Source organism: Agelaius tricolor, unplaced genomic scaffold, assembly GCF_023055355.1.
Source record: "Agelaius tricolor isolate 1412-34295 unplaced genomic scaffold, bAgeTri1.0.p SCAF_14, whole genome shotgun sequence".
Taxonomy (NCBI): domain Eukaryota; kingdom Metazoa; phylum Chordata; class Aves; order Passeriformes; family Icteridae; genus Agelaius; species Agelaius tricolor.
Genome location: NW_027269274.1, coordinates 18,662,110 through 18,682,318, shown reverse-complemented (window position 1 = coordinate 18,682,318; position 20,209 = coordinate 18,662,110). Strand labels below are relative to the sequence as shown.

General features: G+C 36.3%; 1 protein-coding gene and 1 long non-coding RNA gene across 2 annotated transcripts in view; both read right to left on the bottom strand.

The window, feature by feature from the left end:
- The window catches only part of LOC139596053 (uncharacterized), a 198,855-nt gene that overhangs the window by 63,453 nt on the left and 115,193 nt on the right, over positions 1-20,209 (bottom strand). The gene's annotated exons all lie outside the window — the stretch shown is intronic.
- Positions 1-20,209, bottom strand: part of ATG7 (autophagy related 7) — a 102,089-nt gene that overhangs the window by 59,568 nt on the left and 22,312 nt on the right. Inside the window, exons 16-18 of the mRNA XM_071440038.1 lie at positions 19,122-19,197; positions 17,923-18,003; positions 797-919 (exon numbers count right to left, since the gene is read on the bottom strand). Coding sequence (XP_071296139.1) covers positions 797-919; positions 17,923-18,003; positions 19,122-19,197 — 280 coding nt within the window. The remainder of the gene's footprint in view (positions 1-796; positions 920-17,922; positions 18,004-19,121; positions 19,198-20,209) is intronic.

Genomic DNA, 20,209 nt, shown 5'->3' with positions numbered 1-20,209 from the left:
TATATATGAGATAGATATACCTAAAATTTTTTCTAGGTATACATATAAGCTAGATATACCTAGAAATACCTAGATTTTTTTTCTGGGTATGCCTATGCTGATGTCAGAATGCATTAGGTATTTGACAGTTGTTTCCAGCATGTTCTACAATTATTTTTCCAAGGTTAAACATGTAACAGAGAGCCAAGTCCTCGTGATCCACCCCAAACTTTCTTAAGAAGCCCTGTGGACCCTTTCCAGCTGATAAAACAGCTGCAGCACCTGCACAGGCTGCAGGCACTGAATGATCACTGCTTCAGAAGCATCCCTGGGACACAGCTGTGACAAAATGAATGATGAGGAACAAGGGTAGAGATACTGGCAGAGGGAGGAAGGAACACAAATCACTGTTAAATGTAATATTAGAAGGCACCTGTTTGATTTTTTATGGAACACAACTCAATATTGGGTTGTTATCACCAGTGCTGCTGTCCATGAGATCAAACATCCCCAAGTTTCTGCCCACATTCTGTTTTTTGTCACTAGACAGGTAAGCAGCATTTCCCCCCCATATCATAATCCATCAAGAGGCATAATTACATTTTAACTGACCTAAAATTGCAATTAAATTCCTCACAGCGCACAACCCAAGTCACCCGTTTCCTTTGAAAATAATATTGAAAGACTCAGATAAAGTTACAGTTTATTTTAGAGAATGTCTAAATCATTGTGTCAATCATTCTGTAAATGAAATTCCACTGCTCAATTCTATCATTTGATCACATGATTAATTAACATCCAAATGATATTTGCTTACCTCAGCAGCCTGTGTCTCCTGGTGTAATAAAGTCAGACCTGTCAAGTCTTCCAAGAAGGAATGTGAAGAATTAAAAACTTTGGCTAGGAAATGAAACCCTTCTCGTTCATACTGCTCAAGGACCTGCCAAATAAACACACAGAGAAATATTTCAAATGTAATACCCAGAATCTGATTCATCCTCATATTTGGCTGACAAAATAAAAGCAGATTCTTTCTGAGCACTCAGAAAATGCCTGGATACTGCAAACAGGTGAAAATGACCGAGAATAAAACAATAATTTTTGCCAACTCAATCTCTACAGTGAGGAAAGGTGGAAGCAAGAGGGAAGAGAAATGGTTTAAGTATGAATTATATTAAGTATTAATTAAATAATAAGATGTCCAGCTTTAAATACATTTTTATGACAGATGATAGGGCAAGAAGGAAAACATAATATATATAACATAAAACATAATTCTATATAAAATACAATATATATATAAAACAAAACATAATTATACATAATAGAATTTAAATAATTATATTATATAAATTATATTATATATAATTTATATAATATAATTTAAATAATTATATTATATAAATTATATTATATATAATTTATATAATATAATAATTATAATTATATACAATATGATACGATATGACATGACATAATAGAATATAATTTATATATAATATATATAAATTTATATATATTTATATTATATATAATATTAGAATATTATATATATTTATATTATACATATTATATTATAGATATAATATATAATATATTATATAGATATAATATAATATGTCTAAATATTATATGATTTACCTAAAATATTATTTTTATACATTGTATTATTATATATAATACATAATATATTGTTATATTATATTTATATTATTGTATAAGATATACAATATCTTATACAATAATATAATAATAATATCAATATATTGTATAAGATAGCATTTATATGTCATATTAGATATAATAAATTATATAATAAGGTTTAAGATTTCCTCCTTTAAACACATTTTTAATGCCAGATGATAGGGCAAGAAGGAGAACTTGGCTGCTCAGCCATGCAAGGAGCATTAGAGTGCCACAAAACACAATAAAATATTGTTCCAATATCAGGGCAGGGAAAGAACCCTGCTGGGACAGCCTGAAAAACTCCCTGAGAAGGTGCCCAAGCCCAACACCCCCCAGCCTCCAGAGATCCATGATCCTGAGGCTCTTGTATCTTTATTTTTCTGCTTTAATTTTCCCAGTTCAGTTTTTATTTGGACAATTTTACAAGCTCCTACAAGAACTGGGAGGTTTTCGTTTCTATTCCTCTCAAGGCCTGAGCGTGTAGAAGTTTATTTCAGCCTTAGGGAAGGAGTTGCCAGGCTGATTTCAATTGAGGGAAGGGAATTTAAATATCAAACATGACCCCAATCCTACACATTTTGGGACAGCAGGCAGGCAGAAAATGGAAGGAACTTATGCCTGAGCAATCCCAGGATCCATTGTTTCTTTATTTTTGTTCCAAGTTCTCATCATTTCATCCAAACACAACTTTTCCTGCAGAACCTCAAGCAGCAGAGCGGGATTTCTGCAGGAACCTCAAAACCAAACATTTAAATAAAAAGGAGCAGAATGTGTGACAGGGAAAGGATCACCAGGATCCCCCTGGATCCAGAAAAGGCAGGATTTTCACAGGAATGGAAATACTCCCATCAGAATCCATCAAATCACAATTACTCTCACAACAATCTCACTCCTTCCCAGTTTAACAACTCCTAATGGTCCCAAACACCCAATTCATTGAGAAAAGTGTGGGAACTTGCCCAGCCCAACAACATTCTTCAGCAAAACACATCCCATGGGCTCTTACATTGGAATTCAGGCTCGTTAAAAACCACATTTATACTTAGCTGACAGGATTCTGAGCTGACTGATAAAAATACACTGGGATCCTCACTCAGCTCTTCATGCAAAACTATCTAATGCAGAATTAGGTTTCAAAAAACACAACCAGAAACAACTGAAACACAACTATTAAATGGAAGACAGATAGAAAAGGTGATTTGGCACCTTCCTGATCACACTTATTCTTCTAAAATAATCAAAATTAGCACTTCACATTCTCTTCCTGAATCTACAGGAATTGTTCTTCACACTCTAAAGATTTCTTTTGCCATAGGGGTTTGGTGTGTGCGTGCAATGACTGATAAATAGAATCACGAATTAAAAAAGAAAAAAGGATTAAAAAAACCCCAATATTGGGAGCATTTATTTGTATTTTTCGTGGGTTTTTTATTCCTGAGATAAATGAAATAACATGAACATTCACAATGCAACACAGGGAACCGAGCAACTTCAGCATTTTTTGGAGCTGTGTCCTCTCAATATTATCCACTAAATATGGTGGGGTTGCACTGTGGATTTACACATTCCATGAGAATTCTGGGTTTCAAAACCCCACTAAAACAACCCAAGTGCAGCAGTCTCTTGCACAGGCACCAATTTCTAAGCCTGGAGTGTGTTCACAGCCCTGGCTGTGGGAATTCCTCACCCTGGCAGGGGTTTTTGGCCTTTTGGCTTTTTCTTCCCCCCCGAAATTTTTGGAGGAACCACAAAAGCAAATTAAAATGTATATATAACTACACAAATTAAAATTTATATTATATATAATACAGATATATAACATAATTTATATACTATAATATTTATAAATATGATATTATTTCTATATTATATTATATATATAATTTATATGGATTACATTATTTATACATATTATATAATATCTATTGTTATATTATATTTATATTATTATATAATATATACTATACACAATAATATTATTATATAATATATACTATACACAATAATATATACAATACAATATATAGAAAAATACATATAATATGGTATTATATTGTATCTATATTATCATATTATTATATTAATTATTTATTATTTATATATTAGTTCATATAAAATTTATAGATATTATAAATTATATAAATATAAACGATTATATAAAAACACAGTAGATTACCTTAATATTAATACATATACTAATAAAATTAATGAAATATTAATAAGGTCACAGATCCAGGAGTTTCAGGTACATTATTTTTAGATTGTTTTGTACTGGTATACATTAATCTGACCACATCTATTGCTAAGGAATGATTTAAACATTTCTCTTCCCACTGTGTGGCAGACATCTTCCATGGTGCCACAATGGCAAATTCAGGTTTGGGTAACAAATCTGACCATACACACAGGATCTTAAAAACCTGAAGCACAAGAATAAAGAACATTTTTTTCCCCTAGCAGCAACCACAGAAGCCTGAAAAGCTGCATTTAAAAGTGGACTTGCTGATTCTAATGATTTGTTTTTTACAATGAGGACGGCCTGCTGAATGGGAGTATTTATTAAATAGTTTAAAATCCAGAATTCCAGGCACATGAGCCAACAAATGTCACATCAGAGAGGCAAAAAAGCACCTGCAGCAGCACTTGTGCTGCCTGAGGAGGCAGCACTGAAGAAGAGACCCACTATACTGAAATCCTTTTGATACAGGCAGTGACTGGGTGCAGCCAGGATATTCTCTGAAAAATCCTTTCCTTAGGATTGTTCCTCCTGAGAAGCTGAGAGGCCTCAAGAACAAAATGTACCCAATGGTTATCTGCTGCTGTGGAATGCAATAGGTGAATCTTTGATTGGTCTTATCTGGTTGTTTCTAATTCATGGCCAATCACAGCCCAGCTGGCTCAGACTTTCCGGTCAGTCACAAGATTTTACCATCATTTCATTCCTTTCTTTTCAAGCCTTCTGATGAAATAATTTCTTTTACTCAGGAACAAAATGTACCCAGTGGTTATCTGCTGCTGTGGAATGCAATAGGTGAATCTTTGATTGGTCTTATCTGGTTGTTTCTAATTAATGGCCAATCACAGCCCAGCTGGCTCAGACTTTCCGGTCAGTCACAAGATTTTACCATCATTTCATTCCTTTCTTTTCAAGCCTTCTGATGAAATAATTTCTTTTACTCAGGAACAAAATGCAAACAATGGTTATCTGCTGCTGTGGAATGCAACAGGTGCACCTGGGATTGGGCTCATGTGGTTGTTTCTAATCAATGGCCAATCACAGTCTGGCTGCCTCAGACTTTCCGGTCAGTCACAAAATTTTATCATTTCATTCCTTTCTTTTCAAGCCTTCTGATGAAATAATTTCTTTTATTCTTTTAGTAGAGTTTTACTCTATCATTTTAATATAATATACATAATAAAATCATAAATCAGCCTTGTGAAAACATGGAGTCAAGATTCTCATCTCTTCCCTCATCCTGGGACCCCTGTGAACAGCACCACAACTGGGAGAACATTTTGTCACCCTCAGGGACTTTATTTCCCAAATGAGATGATGGAAACCCCCCAGCAGCACAAAAGGAACTCCACAAACTGCCCACCTCTAACCTTTCCTCCCCAAATTCAGGAGCAGCTTTTCTCTGATAAATAGAACAGGGCACAGGAATAATTTTTTTTTCTCTGATAAATGCAACTGGGCACAGATTTGTTCAGCAGCCACTGACCAGCCCTCAGAAAGGAAGAAGAATGAGGCAAAATAATCTCAAATTCCTATGCCAGGAGACCACACAGGGAGTAATCACACAAGAATAAAACCGGTCTGAACAACAAATAGACAAAATAATTCTAAAAAATGTTTCCAGATTTAATTAGTGACCAATTTGCTGTTGCATGGAAAGGAAATTTTCTCCTATTTAATCATCAAAGGCCCAAGGCTGGCATGAATTTGCTTTTGCACTTCTGAACAATTCCCCACCATCCTTGGTCCCACTGAGATCCTCCCAAGGATCAGCTCTACAGGAGCAGAACACTTGAGAGATGCCACAATTTGTATTTTTCTTGATCTCAAACCAGGCACTGTCTGCCCACAGATGCACAAAATCCCACCTGAACCTTTTCAGGAACAAACCCAGCCCTTCAGTGATGTGTCACTATGCAGCAATTCATTTTCCAGGCAGAAAAAACCCTATAAAAGAACAACAAAAAGAAGCAGAAATACGTAATTCTTGCACCCAGCCTGGCAAGCTGGAGCAGGAAAGGATTTATTAAGGAACTCTCAGCTTTTCCTCACCTGCAGGTCACTTCTCAGAGCTTAGGAGAGCTGGAAATCACCAATTCCTTCTGGCTTTCCTGGCTGCTACAAACCCTGCCAGGAGAAGCCACATTTCCACAGCACAGCTCCTGACATGAAATCTCTCAGGTTGATGCCACAGCCTTGATTTCAGCCTCCACTTCACAGAGCCAGAGCTCCAGAATGGTTTTTTTTTTCTCCACACAATGGCATTTTAATAGAAGAAATCAAGCTGTGGATGCACACCATCCCACCAGGACCAAATGCACGGGCTGCCAAAGCTTTCTGAGTAAATGATACCCAGTAACTCATTTCATGAGCAATCTTCTCTTTCTGGCCTGTTTACTGAAGTGAAAAAAACCCCAAATCTCATGGCAGGAGGAAAAAAATACAGAAAAAAATACAGGCTTGGAGTAAAAGGACTTGCTTTGCAATGAGAAACAGATGTGCAGGCCTGGTGTTATATTCTGTTTAACAGCATTCTGCACAAAGCCCTCTCAATTGCTGGGTACAGAGACATTCAGAGAGAGAATCTGGCTCCAGGATTGCTTCACAGCAGAAAAGTTAAAATCTGCTTGAGCAAAAACACAAAAAGCAAGCTCCAAACCCAAAGAAACTGGCTACTGATGCAAAACTGGCTCTTGTTTTATTTCTGTCACATCAAACTTTTTTTTTACCAGTGTTTACATTTGGGTTGGCTTTTTTTTTTTCCCTTTTTTAAAGTAGGTTGCCTCTGCAGAGCTTGAATCAGGGCTGTTTACTTTCCAGGAAAAATAAAATAAGGAGTGAATGCTACCAGCTGGATTATTTACACTAAAGATTTCTGGGTGATTTACCCCCAAAACAAGTTCCTGGAATTTTTACACTAAATAAGATTCCTGGGTAAATTTACCCCCAAAACAAGTTCCTGGATAATTTATACTAAATCAGATTTCTGGGTGATTTACCCCCAAAACAAGTTCTTGGATTATTTACATAAAGATTTTTGGGTAATTTACCCCCAAAACAAGTTCCTGGATTATTTACACTAAATCAGATTTCTGGGTGATTTACCCCCAAAAAAAGTTCCTGCATTATTTATACTAAATCAGATTTCTTGGTAATTTACCCCCAAAACAAGTTCCTGGATTTTTTACACAAAATCAGATTTCTGGGTGATTTACCCCCAAAACAAGTTCCTGGATTATTTATACTAAAATAAGATTTTTGGGTAATTTACCACCAAAACAAGTTCCTAGATTATTTATACTAAATCAGATTTCTGGGTGATTTACCCCCAAACAGATTCCTGGATTATTTATACTAAGTCAGATCTTTGGGTGATTTACCCCCAAAACAAGTTCCTGCATCATTTATACTAAAGATTTCTGGGTAATTTACCCCCAAAACAAGTTCCTGGATTTTTTACACTAAATCAGACTTCTTGGTAATTTACCACCAAAACAAGTTCCTGGATTTTTTACACTATGATTTTTGGGTAATTTACCCCTCAAAACAAGTTCCTGCATTATTTATACTAAATCAGATTTCTGGGTAATTTACCCTCAAAATAAGTTCCTGGGTTATTTATACTAAATAAGATTTCTGGGTGATTTACCCCCAAAACAAGTTCCTGGATTATTTGCTATAAATAAGATTGCTTGGTAATTTACCCCTCAAAACAAGTTCCTGGATTTTTTACACTAAGTCAGATTTCTGGGTGATTTACCCCCAAAACAAGTTCCTGGATAATTTACACTAAGTCAGATTTCTTGGTAATTTAGCCCCCCAAAACAAGTTCCTCCATTATTTATACTAAATCAGATTTTTGGGTAATTTACCCCTCAAAACAAGTTCCTGGATTATTTGTTATAAATAAGATATCTTGGTAATTTACCCCCAAAACAAGTTCCTGCATTATTTACACAAAAATAAGATTTCTTGGTAATTTACCCCCAATACAAGTTCCTGCTTATTTACACTAAAGATTTCTGGGTGATTTACCCCCAAAACAAGTTCCTGGATTTTTTACACTAAATCAGATTTCTTGGTAATTTACCACCAAAACAAGTTCCTGGATTTTTTACACTATGATTTTTGGGTAATTTACCCCTCAAAACAAGTTCCTGCATTATTTATACTAAAATAAGATTTTTGGGTGATTTACCCCCAAAACAAGTTCCTGGATTTTTTACACTAAATAAGATTTCTGGGTGATTTACCCCCAAAACAAGTTCCTGGATTATTTATACTAAATCAGATTTTTGGGTGATTTACCCCCAAAACAAGTTCCTGGATTATTTACGCTAAATCAGATTTCTGGGTGATTTACCCCCAAAACAAGTTTCTACATTATTTATACTAAATAAGATTTCTGGATAATTTACCCCCAAAACAAGTTCCTGCATTATTTACACTAAGATTTTTGGGTAATTTACCCCCAAAACAAGTTCCTGGATTATTTACACTAAAGATTTCTGGGTAATTTACCCCCAAAAAACTTCCCGGATTATTTACCCTAAATAAGTTTTTTTGGTAATTTACCCCCAAAACAAATTCCTGGATTTTTGACACTAAATCAGATTTCTGGGTGATTTACCCCTCAAAACAAGTTCCTGCATTATTTATACTAAATCAGATTTCTGGGTAATTTACCCCCAAAACAACTTCCTGGATTATTTACCCTAAATAAGTTTTCTTGGTAATTTACCCCCAAAGGGCTTCCCTCCCTCAGAGGGGGCAGGTATTTCACTAAACATTTCAGAGTAAGAAAAAAATCTCAATATTCAAGGCTCTCTTTAGCAATTGGCCAGGCCTGGATATATTTTTACACCCTGTTAACTCCCTGCTTATCACAGGCCATGCAGCAAGGATAGAAAATTACTGTTCACCTGCTGAAAAGACATTTGGAAAATAAGACAGATGTGAAAAAGCCTTGCCAGCTCCATTCTTCAAAATTCAATGTATCTGCTGTTAAAACAGCAACTTAATAAAAGTTTTATGCTCTGAAGAGTCCTCCTGAATAAGAAGAGAACAAGCTGAGCCACTGAGTTAATATTCAAAATTTTATCACACAACCCATAATTCTGGCTTCCTTTAAAAAAATCCTCATTCCCAGACCCTTGCCTTTTCCCAAAGTTCTCCATTTTTATTTTATTGCCATCTGATCCTAAAAAGTCGTCAAGGAAAGTCTAATAAGGTGATGCTGTAATACAGCAATGAAAAAGAAAGCAATAAAATTGCACTTTTGTGAGGATCGTGGAATGACTTTTCAGGGCCTTTCAGTTCATGGGTTTGGAACAGGAAAGTCTGAGAATTTGACATGAAAAAAGATAATACTCCAAAAATGACCTCAAATGGAATTACCTAAAACTTGTGCATTCCCAAATGATTAAGTCTGAGAACCAAGTTCTGCAGAAAGCTGTGCTCCAGGTGTGCACTGAACAAGGAAACACTGGAAATTCAGAAACCATGAGACAAAAATGGCAAAATTTTGGGCTCAGGTCCAAACCATGAAATCACCCTCTGCACACACACAGTTCTCCCCTTTCCTCCCCATCACCTGTACTAAAAATGAAAGCAAATCAGTATTAAAAGCTTAACTTTTATATATATATATATATATATATATATATATAGTTATATATATATAGTTATATATATATAGTTATATATATATTGTTATATATATATTAGTTATATATATATTAGTTATATATATATTAGTTATATATTAGTTATTAGTTAACTTATATATATATTAGTTATATATATAGTTATAGTTATATATATATTAGTTATATATATAGTTATATATATTAGTAATATATATTATATATATTAGTTATTAGTTAACTTATATATATATATTAGTTATATATATAGTTATATATATATATAGTTATATATATAGTTATATATATATTAGTTATATATATAGTTATATATATAGTTATATATATAGTTATATATATATTAGTTATATATATATATTATATATATTAGTTATTAGTTAACTTTTATATATATATATATATATATATATATATATATATATATAAAGCTTAACTAATCCAAGTACAACGTGCTGAAAAATCATTTAAGGAGGAGATTGTTGTTTTAATTCAGAGTAGGAGAGGAGGGATCCAAATGAGCTTTGCCTGTTGCTATTTCCTACCCTGATTTTGAACTGCAAGGGGCAGAAAATGGAGAATTAACTCACTGAACAATCAGCTCTGAATGGTCTCTGCAGGTTTTTTTTAGCTTGGGATTTTTCAGTTTCTTTTGAATCATGAAAAGGAGGAAAGTAGAGCTCTCAGAAATTTAAGAAATGCCATTTTAAGCATGGTCTTGTCAACATTTAGTTCTTGGGAGATTCATGCATTATTTTCTGGAATAATCTTGATGTGCTTCATCAAGTAGCCATTTTCTGTGATAAGACTATCTGACAGATAAAACTGCAGGATTTTGATTTCAGATTTTAAATCCTAAGATTTTAAGATTTTTGATTTAAGACAGCTGCTCTTTCCTTTCTTAAATCTTTCTCACAACTTATTTCAAATGCAGCAGCATCCCCAGATTCCAGACTAAGGAAGTTCCACTGCACAGCACACAAGCTGAAAGCATTCCCTGCCTGCAAAGAGGATTGCAGAGATGTGAAAAGAAGCAAAAGGACCAAGAGAAGAATCAAGATCTCAATTTTAGAGAGTGAGCAAGAGGCACAAAAGGGGTTTTGGTAGCCAGCACCATCAGATCCTGGTCCTGAGCATGTGGGTACATCCCTCAATCCCCTCCCTGCTCACTCCATGTTTTCCTCAGGATGGATGTTTACAACTTGGATATTTACAGCTTCATTTATTCCACTCTGCTTCCTGTGCAGCCTTTCAGCTGCTGGGCTCGTCAGCAGCCCCAGCTCCTTCTGGCATCACTCACCCTCTGCTGAAATCCCTCAGCCCTCCCTGCCCCTTCCCAGGCAAGGACAATTTGGGGATTTGGGGTCAGCCATGTGCAGGGACAGGTACCTCATCCCCAGAGCAGCATCCACTGCCTGCAGAGAGCCCCTAAATCATCCCCAGAGCAGCATCCACTGCCTGCAGAGAGCCCCTAAAGCTGGGGGAGAAGCAAGGGCACTTGCCAACATGTAAAGAAATGCCAAGAAATGTCAAGAAATGATTGTTCTGCCAGCAAAGCACCTGCCTGATGCTGAGTGATGCTTTGGCTGCTGGCACAAAGAGTGGCAGGAGTGGCCCAGCTCTGCAGGGCTGGTTGGAGCCAGAAGGGAGTGGGTGCTGCCCAGGAAAAGTCATTTATTGCAGCCAGCCCTGAAGGAGGCAGAGCTGGCCCAGCCTGAGCTCCCAGCCCTGGCACAACCTGCAGCTGCTCAGGGCTCCCCGAGCCACGGCTCCAGCTGAAAAATCCACATTTTATGGGTGACTGCAGAGCAAAGAGGATGAGACTCTGGATGTGCTGCAATACCTGTGAAAACAGCACTGGAGGAGCAGCATTTCCTTCAAAACCATATTCAGCAGGTTTCATAGATTTCTATTTTACTATCTCTTAAAATTGAATTCCCTCCACTCTTCCAATTTCAAATAAAAGAAACAATTCTGCAAGGACAGATATATCAGCACTATGGAAAAATTAAAAAAAAAAAGTCAAACTTAGCTTAAGCTGTTCAAAAATATTTGCAAACAAAGATCAGCTTTCCCATAAAGCAAAGCTGGTGATTGGTTAAGTTGAAGAAAACAGACAGCAGGGTAGAGAGATACCTGTCAAAGACTGCATTGAGAATGCAGAAAAACATCTGAAAAACAAGCACAATAATTAAAATAGAAAAGATAATTAAAAATATTGTGTCTCCATGAATATGCACTGAATCCTTGGAATAACTGAATAACTTGGAAATAATAATAACTGAATAACTTCCCAAATAAACCAGGGAATAGAAAGCACTGGGCTGTAAAAATGCAAAAATCCTATGGAAGGAAAAAAGAACAACTACAAATTGCTCCTATCCAGCAAAATAAACAACTGATCTTTTGAGTTCCAGGTGGAATCCCAGAGAATGAGAGCTGGAATTGATGGTGGGGTGAACATCATCATAATCATCACCCCAGCACCACACATTGAATATTCCTGAATTTTAGTCCAGTTCAGTGTTCTCCAAGTTGGTTTTTGCAGTTATTCCAGCCAAAGTATTTTGAGTTTTAACTGACAGAAAAGGAATTGTGTAACAGCTTCACAGAGAGATGACAAGACAGCACAGGTTATCTCTAATATCATTAAAAATTATATTCTAGGCACAGGTAGATATTGAACATGTCAATATTAGAAAACTGCAGAGATGCTGTCTTTTTCCTCATTGATAGTCCTTTACTTTGTCCTAATTGTAGTCAGAATTTCATTGAATTGGAAGAAGAAATACTGGGAAAAATCCCAAACAAGACTCATAAAATTTCATTTAAACACAACAGAAATACAACCTGTCAGAAATTACTCCATGGTCTTAAACAATGGCAGGTTTCCTCTTTCCTTTAAACCTACTGTTCTGAAACTTAAATGTAACAATGGGAAAATGCATTTTTATTCATTTCTAAGAGGAGTCCTACATGGAACTCAGGATGCTGAAAAGGTGCCTGGCTGTATTAACAATTCATTCTTCAAGTCTCATTGAAATCTAGCCAATATTAATTTGTACAGAGACTTGTCAAATGCTCACACATGTAAAATCAGGAACTAAGGAAAATTAAATGTGGACTCTGTTTCACTGACTTCACAGCACAGCTACAGATAAAACATTCTCTTACATTTTTGACATGTTCATTCCTGAAGGACAAAAGTTTCTCCCCATTTCCTTCATCAGTTCTGTAAGCTCTGCAAGTGATTTTTTCTTTTTTTTAGCACAGGAACTACCAAGGCTTTTTCCCCCCCATGACTTTTATATCCACACAATACTTGGCTTGAGAAATGTATGGTATAAAAATGTATGGTATATAAAAATGTATGGCATATAAAATGTATGGCATATAAAAATGTATGGTATATAAAAATGTATGGTATAAAAATGTATGGTATATAAAAATGTATGGTATATAAAAATGTATGGTATATAAAAATGTATGGTATTAAAAATGTATGGTATTAAAAATGTATGGCATATAAAAATGTATGGCATATAAAAATGTATGGCATATAAAAATGTATGGCATATAAAAATGTATGGCATATAAAAATGTATGGCATATAAAAATGTATGGCATATAAAAATGTATGGTATTAAAAATGTATGGTATAAAAAAATGTATGGTATAAAAATGCATGGTATAAAAATGCATGGTATAAAAATGCATGGTACAAAAATGCATGGTACAAAAATGCATGGTACTAAAATGCATGGTACTAAAATGCATGGTATAAAAATTTAAAATATAAAAATTTAAAATATAAAAATTTAAAATATAAAAATGATTTTAAGGAGTTTCATTGACAGATCATCCATTGCTATGAGAGAAAACAAAGAGGAATATCTTAGTGCAGTCAGGGCAAATCTGAAGGGCCTGGAATCAAAATCAAAATTATCTCAACTGAAAAGCATCAGTGAGTGAGGGAATCTTGCAGGTTGCTGTCATAAGTGATCAGAACAATTTCAAATAAAAATGCAGGCCCAGCAGTTAGCAGAGGAGAACAATGAGAGCATTGTTGAGGCTCCATGATGACAGATTTCCAGACTGAACCACTCCTAAATAACTTACACAACCCCAGCGCTCAGTAAATGTCACAGCAAAAGGGTCTCATGTATTCCTGAGAGGGTAAAAAGGGAAAACATCTGCAAGGGCAGGGAATATCCTGACTGAAAGCAGAAATTTTAATAATGGCAACAATGCCATCCCTGATCCCAGAGTCTGCCCCTTTGTGATGTGCAATGAAACTGAGAAACATTCAACAGGAACTCAGAGGGTAAAAAGGGGTAGAAAGGCCCTTCAGCAGCTCCAGCTCCCAGCAGATGGAGGAGAAAGTTGGGAAAGAACTGGAAAATCAGCAGAGAACCTTGTGCTGATTGTGATACCTATCATAGAGGGGTAGTTCCACATGAGCATGACTGTAGCAGGGGAAAGAGAAATCTCTTTAAGGAGAACAAGTCAGATTTCCAGCACATGGCTGCTAAATTCTAACTCTGGAAGAAATGTGAGCTAAGGGTACAAACAGAGGGTTTCTACATCTTTAGGTCCAGGTTGCTTGGTGGCAATCATCTTTTGTGACATTAAACTCTGTGGGGTCTCCCTGTTCATTCCATGATGCACAAGAAGGGGAGCAATAAAAAGAAATGTTCATTGCCCTCATTAAACTAGAAACACTGGCAGTTTGGCATTAAAATTCTTTTAAATCCTTTTTTAGATTTTAAAATACACATTTTAATATTCCTGATTTAAGGCTCTAAGCAGTTTTCTGCAAGGATCAGATCTGTTTCCCAAGGAATTGTAGCACACAACATAATGAACAAACAGGGTACACAGGTTAATTAGCCCAGTCAGTAATAAGCTAAATGTTCTCTCCTGTAAGTAAAGCAGTTGTTACAAATGAATATCTGCAGGAAATGGATTTTTAGAGAGTTTTCAGGGCTTGATAGAATAGTATATATTTGTATGTAAACTTTGAGATAAGAAATGCTGATTCAGAAATGCTATAGAATAGGACAGATATTGTGGAGAGAGAAATGGAGACAGAAAAGTTTCAAAGGATGGCTTTGTAAATAAGATTAGATACTTTAGAGAAATAGGACTATGAAAGATGCATTGTAGTAAGATTTATGAGGAGTAGTTTTAGATTATTAGTTTTAAGGCATTTATAATATGGTGTGGTAAAAAGCTGAGAGCCAAGAAATGCTTCTAGTGTTTTGTAATGAAGAAACAGTCAGCTTCTGATTGTGATAGAGTGAATTATAACATCTGTATTGTCTCACCTTCTCATGAGACTGAAAATGGAATAAAGGATTTTAAAATGCCCCTCAGTTGCCCCATCTCTGGGTCAGAAAAAAGTATTGTCTGACAAATATCCATCCTAAATATTGCCTGACAAATATGCATCCTAAATATTGCCTGACAAATATGCATCCTAAATATTGCCTGACAAATATCCATCCTAAATATTGTCTGACAAATATCCATCCTAAATATTGTCTGACAAATATCCATCCTAAATATTGTCTGACAAATATCCATCCTAAATATTGTCTGACAAATACTCATCCAAATATTGTCTGACAAATATCCATCCTAAATATTGCCTGACAAATATGCATCCTAAATATTTTCTGACAAATATCCATCCTAAATATTGCCTGACAAATAGCCATCCTAAATATTGCCTGACAAATAGCCATCCTAAATATTGCCTGACAAATATCCATCCTAAATATTGCCTGACAAATAGCCATCCTAAATATTGCCTGACAAATAGCCATCTTAAACATTGCCTGACAAATATCCATCCTAAATATTGCCTGAGAAAGATTCATCCTAAACATTGCCTGACAAATATCCATCCTAAATACTGCCTGATCAATATCCATCCAAATATTGTCTGACAAATATCCATCCTAAATATTGTCTGACAAATATGCATCCAAACACTGTCTGACAAATATCCATCCTAAATATTGCCTGACAAATATCCATCCTAAATATTTTCTGACAAATATCCACATTAATATATCCTGACAAATATCCATCCTAAATATTGCCTGACAAATATCCATCCTAAATATTGCCTGACAAATATCCATCCTAAATATTTTCTGGCCAATATCCATCCTAAAGAGCTCTGGAGTCTCCCTTGCTGGTGCCAGAACAAGTTTGGCCCCAGAAGAGCTCTCAGTGCTCTCCCAGTGCCCTGAGCTCTGACAGGGATATTTGACATTCCAGCAGAGCTCCTGCAGGACCAGAATAAGACAGAGGGGGAATCATACGAGGAAAAATTGGCCCAGAATAAAAATAGGTTGGTTTCCTGCTGTGAGCATCCCAAAATTCCTGAACAATTGCCTGCAGGAAGCTTCTCTGGCATGTGGCCTGGGCAGGACAGTTCTGCTAGGGAGAAGTTGGCTGATTGCATGTCTGGCCTCTGAAGCTTCTAGAGCAGAGAAAGGAAGGAATGACTGAGTAAATGTAAATAAAATGAAAATGAGCCCAATCTCCAAAGATGCACATCAGCAGCAGCTCCTCCTGAGTCCTCCTGGATGGCTTCAGGATGTACTTCTAAAATTCCTAATTAATTCATTCTGTGCTTTAAGAGTTACAGAGTGGCAGGAGCTCAAGGAGGAGAATGCTGACAAAAGAAAAACACCATGAACACAATGGCAGCAAATTCAATTCTATCTGTGCTGAAAGTCTGAACCTCCAGTCATTCTCACACGGAGCAGGACGAAATCCTAAATTACCTTATTAAAAAACAAACCCTCACACAACAAACCAACAGAGAGACTACAATTAAACCGTAATTGGATTTGTCATTTCAAAGCATCAGCATCAGATTTCCACATAATGCAGGGTGACATATTCTTCTGCCAATAAATAAAGTTAGCAAAGTAAACAAAGGCTGTGTTTCTACTGTAAGGAAATCTGTGAGCCAATGGAGCAACCTTTTCAGCACACAAGAAATTCAATCCCCAAACCACATGAAAAGTGATCTCTCTGGGAATAGCACAGCTGCTAAAATCCAAGGCACTTTTTATTAAATCATCAAGTCTGTTTATGTAAAACGGGCCTCTCTTAAAATGACCTCCAAGAGGAAATGATTTGCTAAGGAAAAATTGATCCCTGCATTGAATTTATCTGTGGGGATGTACATTTTTATTGTTTTTACATGGCAGTGTTTCCTGAATTGAAGATAAGGAGAAAAGAAGAGGAAAAGTGAAAGAAAAAAGCTGCTTCTAACAGTTTAAATTCTCCACCATCAAGGTTCCACTACTGCTGAGCTTTCAGCTCTTCAACAGGGTAGATCCAAGTGCTGCTATTTTTACAAACACCCAACTTTAGAGCTTCAACTTTTGAAGAGAAAATGCACTTTGAGAGTCCTTCAAAACTTGTCAGATGTACCCAGACAGCCCAGAGGGGAGAAAGGATCACTGGAGGAGAATGATTGTGCAAGTTCTCCAGAAACTGCCAGTGCCCCATTACTGTTTGATGGTTCTTTGGAAGGAGGATGAGGGCAGGGAAAGGAACAAAAAGAACTTTCTGCAAGCACTCCTCAAGGTACAGGAGGGTGAAATAAACTCCTGGCGCTGCAAACCATGAGGCAAAAACCCTCTCAATCTCCCTGCTGAGAGATCCCAGGGAAAACTTCTGGAAGTTGCACTCCACAGCCAGAAAAAACTGGCCAGAGGGAACTTTGGAAAGCCACAGGAGAGGGAAACAATGCAAGAGCTGCCCCAGAGAGCCAAGAAACAGCTGGGAACTCTGAGGTGACTCAGGACTGGCAGCACCAGCAGCAAAATGAACAATCTGCTCAATAAAGAAATGGTAGGAAGCAATTTTTTCCCCTCAATTGTTCATTATTTGTCTGGTTTGTATCACAAACTTGAAATTTCGACAGCTTTGCCTATTTGGAAAGACATTAAGAAGGTTAAAGGGATATTTATTCAATTTCAGACATCAGAAAGCATTTCTTAAATAATACCAATCTCATTCCTTCCTACAAAGCTAAAAGATAATGACAGTATTTTTGTGATAAGTATTTTGGTGATTTTTTCAGCAATGTCTTGGTCAGTCTCTGCTTGGATTCTTCAGCTGATGGCAGCATTTATGTGGAGATAAAAAGAGCAGCATGCTAAGAGGTGATGCCAAAGAAATGTAGAAAACAGCTAAAAAAAAGGCTAAGAGGGAAAAAGAACTTTTAGCTGAAGTGGAAACAGATTCCAAGTCAGAGAAAATGTCAAAAAGTTCCCCCAAATTGACCTAGAAATATAAAAATAATAGAAAGCACAAACTCAGCCTCACCTTGGCTGAACAGGCTGTGCACTTATCAAATGCCAGGCTGACTGGAAGAACATTATCAAATCTGGATAAAAACCCTCGGATCTAGAGGATGAAAAGAAAAATAAAATCGCATTACTATTTTAAACATTGCCAAAATTCAACATGAACTGAAGATAAAAAGAACATCTATCATTCTGACAGTCATTCCCAGTAAAACTTGTAGTGAATTTATACTGAGCACATATTACTGCTCTTTTCTGTACAAATAATGGCACAATAAATGCAGCATTACCTCACCAGAAATAGAGGCACAGCACCACCTGCAGTTGGCCTTTTCTGACTGCAAAGTTCCATGAAAAATAAAAAACCACGGTGGGACAGCTTAAACCCATTTTTTCCCCATCTCTATAAGCTAGAGTCTGAACATTTAACTGCTGTGCATTCCTCAACGATGATGTTAATATGATATTATTGACAGGCAATTTTAAAATTCCAGAGCACTGTTTCTGCTAACACAGGGAGCTCTGACAACATTTGCAGCTGGGTTTGGTGACTTCAGTTGTGAACTCTGTGGAGTATTGATCATCCTTTTTATTCTGTCTATTACAATGAAGAGATGGCACCAGGAACAGAACTTCAGTACCTCTGCAATATTAATATTGGTGCCCCAAATTTTGAAATTTTGAAACTGAATTTTTGAAAAACTCTTAACATTGAAAGTGGAAAGTGGAGTTTGGGTTGAGTTGAAGAAAAAAGTGCTGTATGGTACCAAAACAATGTGAAGACTTTGTGATAACAATAATAAATAATTCAAATGAGCCAACTCCCATAATAATTGGGAGTTGACTGATTTGAATTGTTTTAAAACTATGAAGAGATTGAAAATATGAATTTTAAATGCTCATATTGGCAGCTCTGATGGAGAACAGAAAGGTCAGAAATTGCTTTATTCACATGATTTCTGCTCTAAATTCCTGCTCCCAACAAATTCCTGCTCAGTAGGTAGCAGGAATTTGGTGTCCATGAGCAGCACAAACACAGTGCCAGGAACACCCTGCCTGGGCTGTGTGATGGGTTATTAATATTATTGATATTTATTTTTTAATAAACTGCAGATTCAATCCTCTGGGAAATAGAATCAGCACTTTTGTTAAGGAGACAACATCAGTGATGATGAGTTCCCAGCTCATTAACAAAAGGATTTATCACCAATGATTTACCTGGTGAGGAACAAGCCCAAGAGAAGTGGGTGGTTCATTCATTCTGTCATCACTGCTGCTGGCCACAGCATAACCACTGCCAAAAACACAACAGGGAAAATTAGAGGAAGACAACACACTCAGAATTTCCAGACATTTTGCTACAGCTTAGAATGAGTCAAGGAATCTGTGTGGAAAGTCTGGTTCATAGGAACCAAGACTCAGCATGATAAATATATATAAAAATCAGTCTGAGACTCATCTGCAACTCCCAAGTCACTTTTTCTCTCCCAGGTTTTCAAGAGAGGAACTAAGCCTGAGGTTCAAGGTGCAGAATTTCAGAGTAATTTCTGTGTCACACTCACTGAGTTTTAAATAAGATTTGCAACACAGGGCTTATCTTGAAACCCTTCGTGTGCCTGCCACAACTTACAACAGCTCCTCATCACAGGGGAAGGGAAAGAGGGGAAAAGGAAAAGGGGAAAACAAAAAAGGAAAAGGGGGAAACCAAAAAAGGAAAAGGGGGAAACCAAAAAAGGAAAAGGGGGAAACCAAAAAAGGAAAAGGGGAAACCAAAAAAGGAAAAGGGGAAACCAAAAAAGGAAAAGGGGAAACCAAAAAGGAAAAGGGGAAACACAAAAAAGGAAAAGGGGAAACACAAAAAAGGAAAAGGGGGAACACAAAAAAGGAAAAGGGGGAACACAAAAAAGGAAAAGGGGGAACACAAAAAAGGAAAAGGGGGAACACAAAAAAGGAAAAGGGGGAACACAAAAAAGGAAAAGGGGGAACACAAAAAAGGAAAAGGGGGAACACAAAAAAGGAAAAGGGGGAACACAAAAAAGGAAAAGGGGGAACACAAAAAAGGAAAAGGGGGAAAACAAAAAAGGAAAAGGGGGAAAACAAAAAAGGAAAAGGGGGAAAACAAAAAAGGAAAAGGGGGAAAACAAAAAAGGAAAAGGGGGAACACAAAAAAGGAAAAGGGGGAACACAAAGAAGGAAAAGGGGGAAACCAAAAAAGGAAAAGGGGGAACAAAAAAGGAAAAGGGGAGAATAAAAAAAGGAAAAGAGGAGAAAAAAAAGGAAAAGGGAAAAAAAAAAAAGGAAAGGGT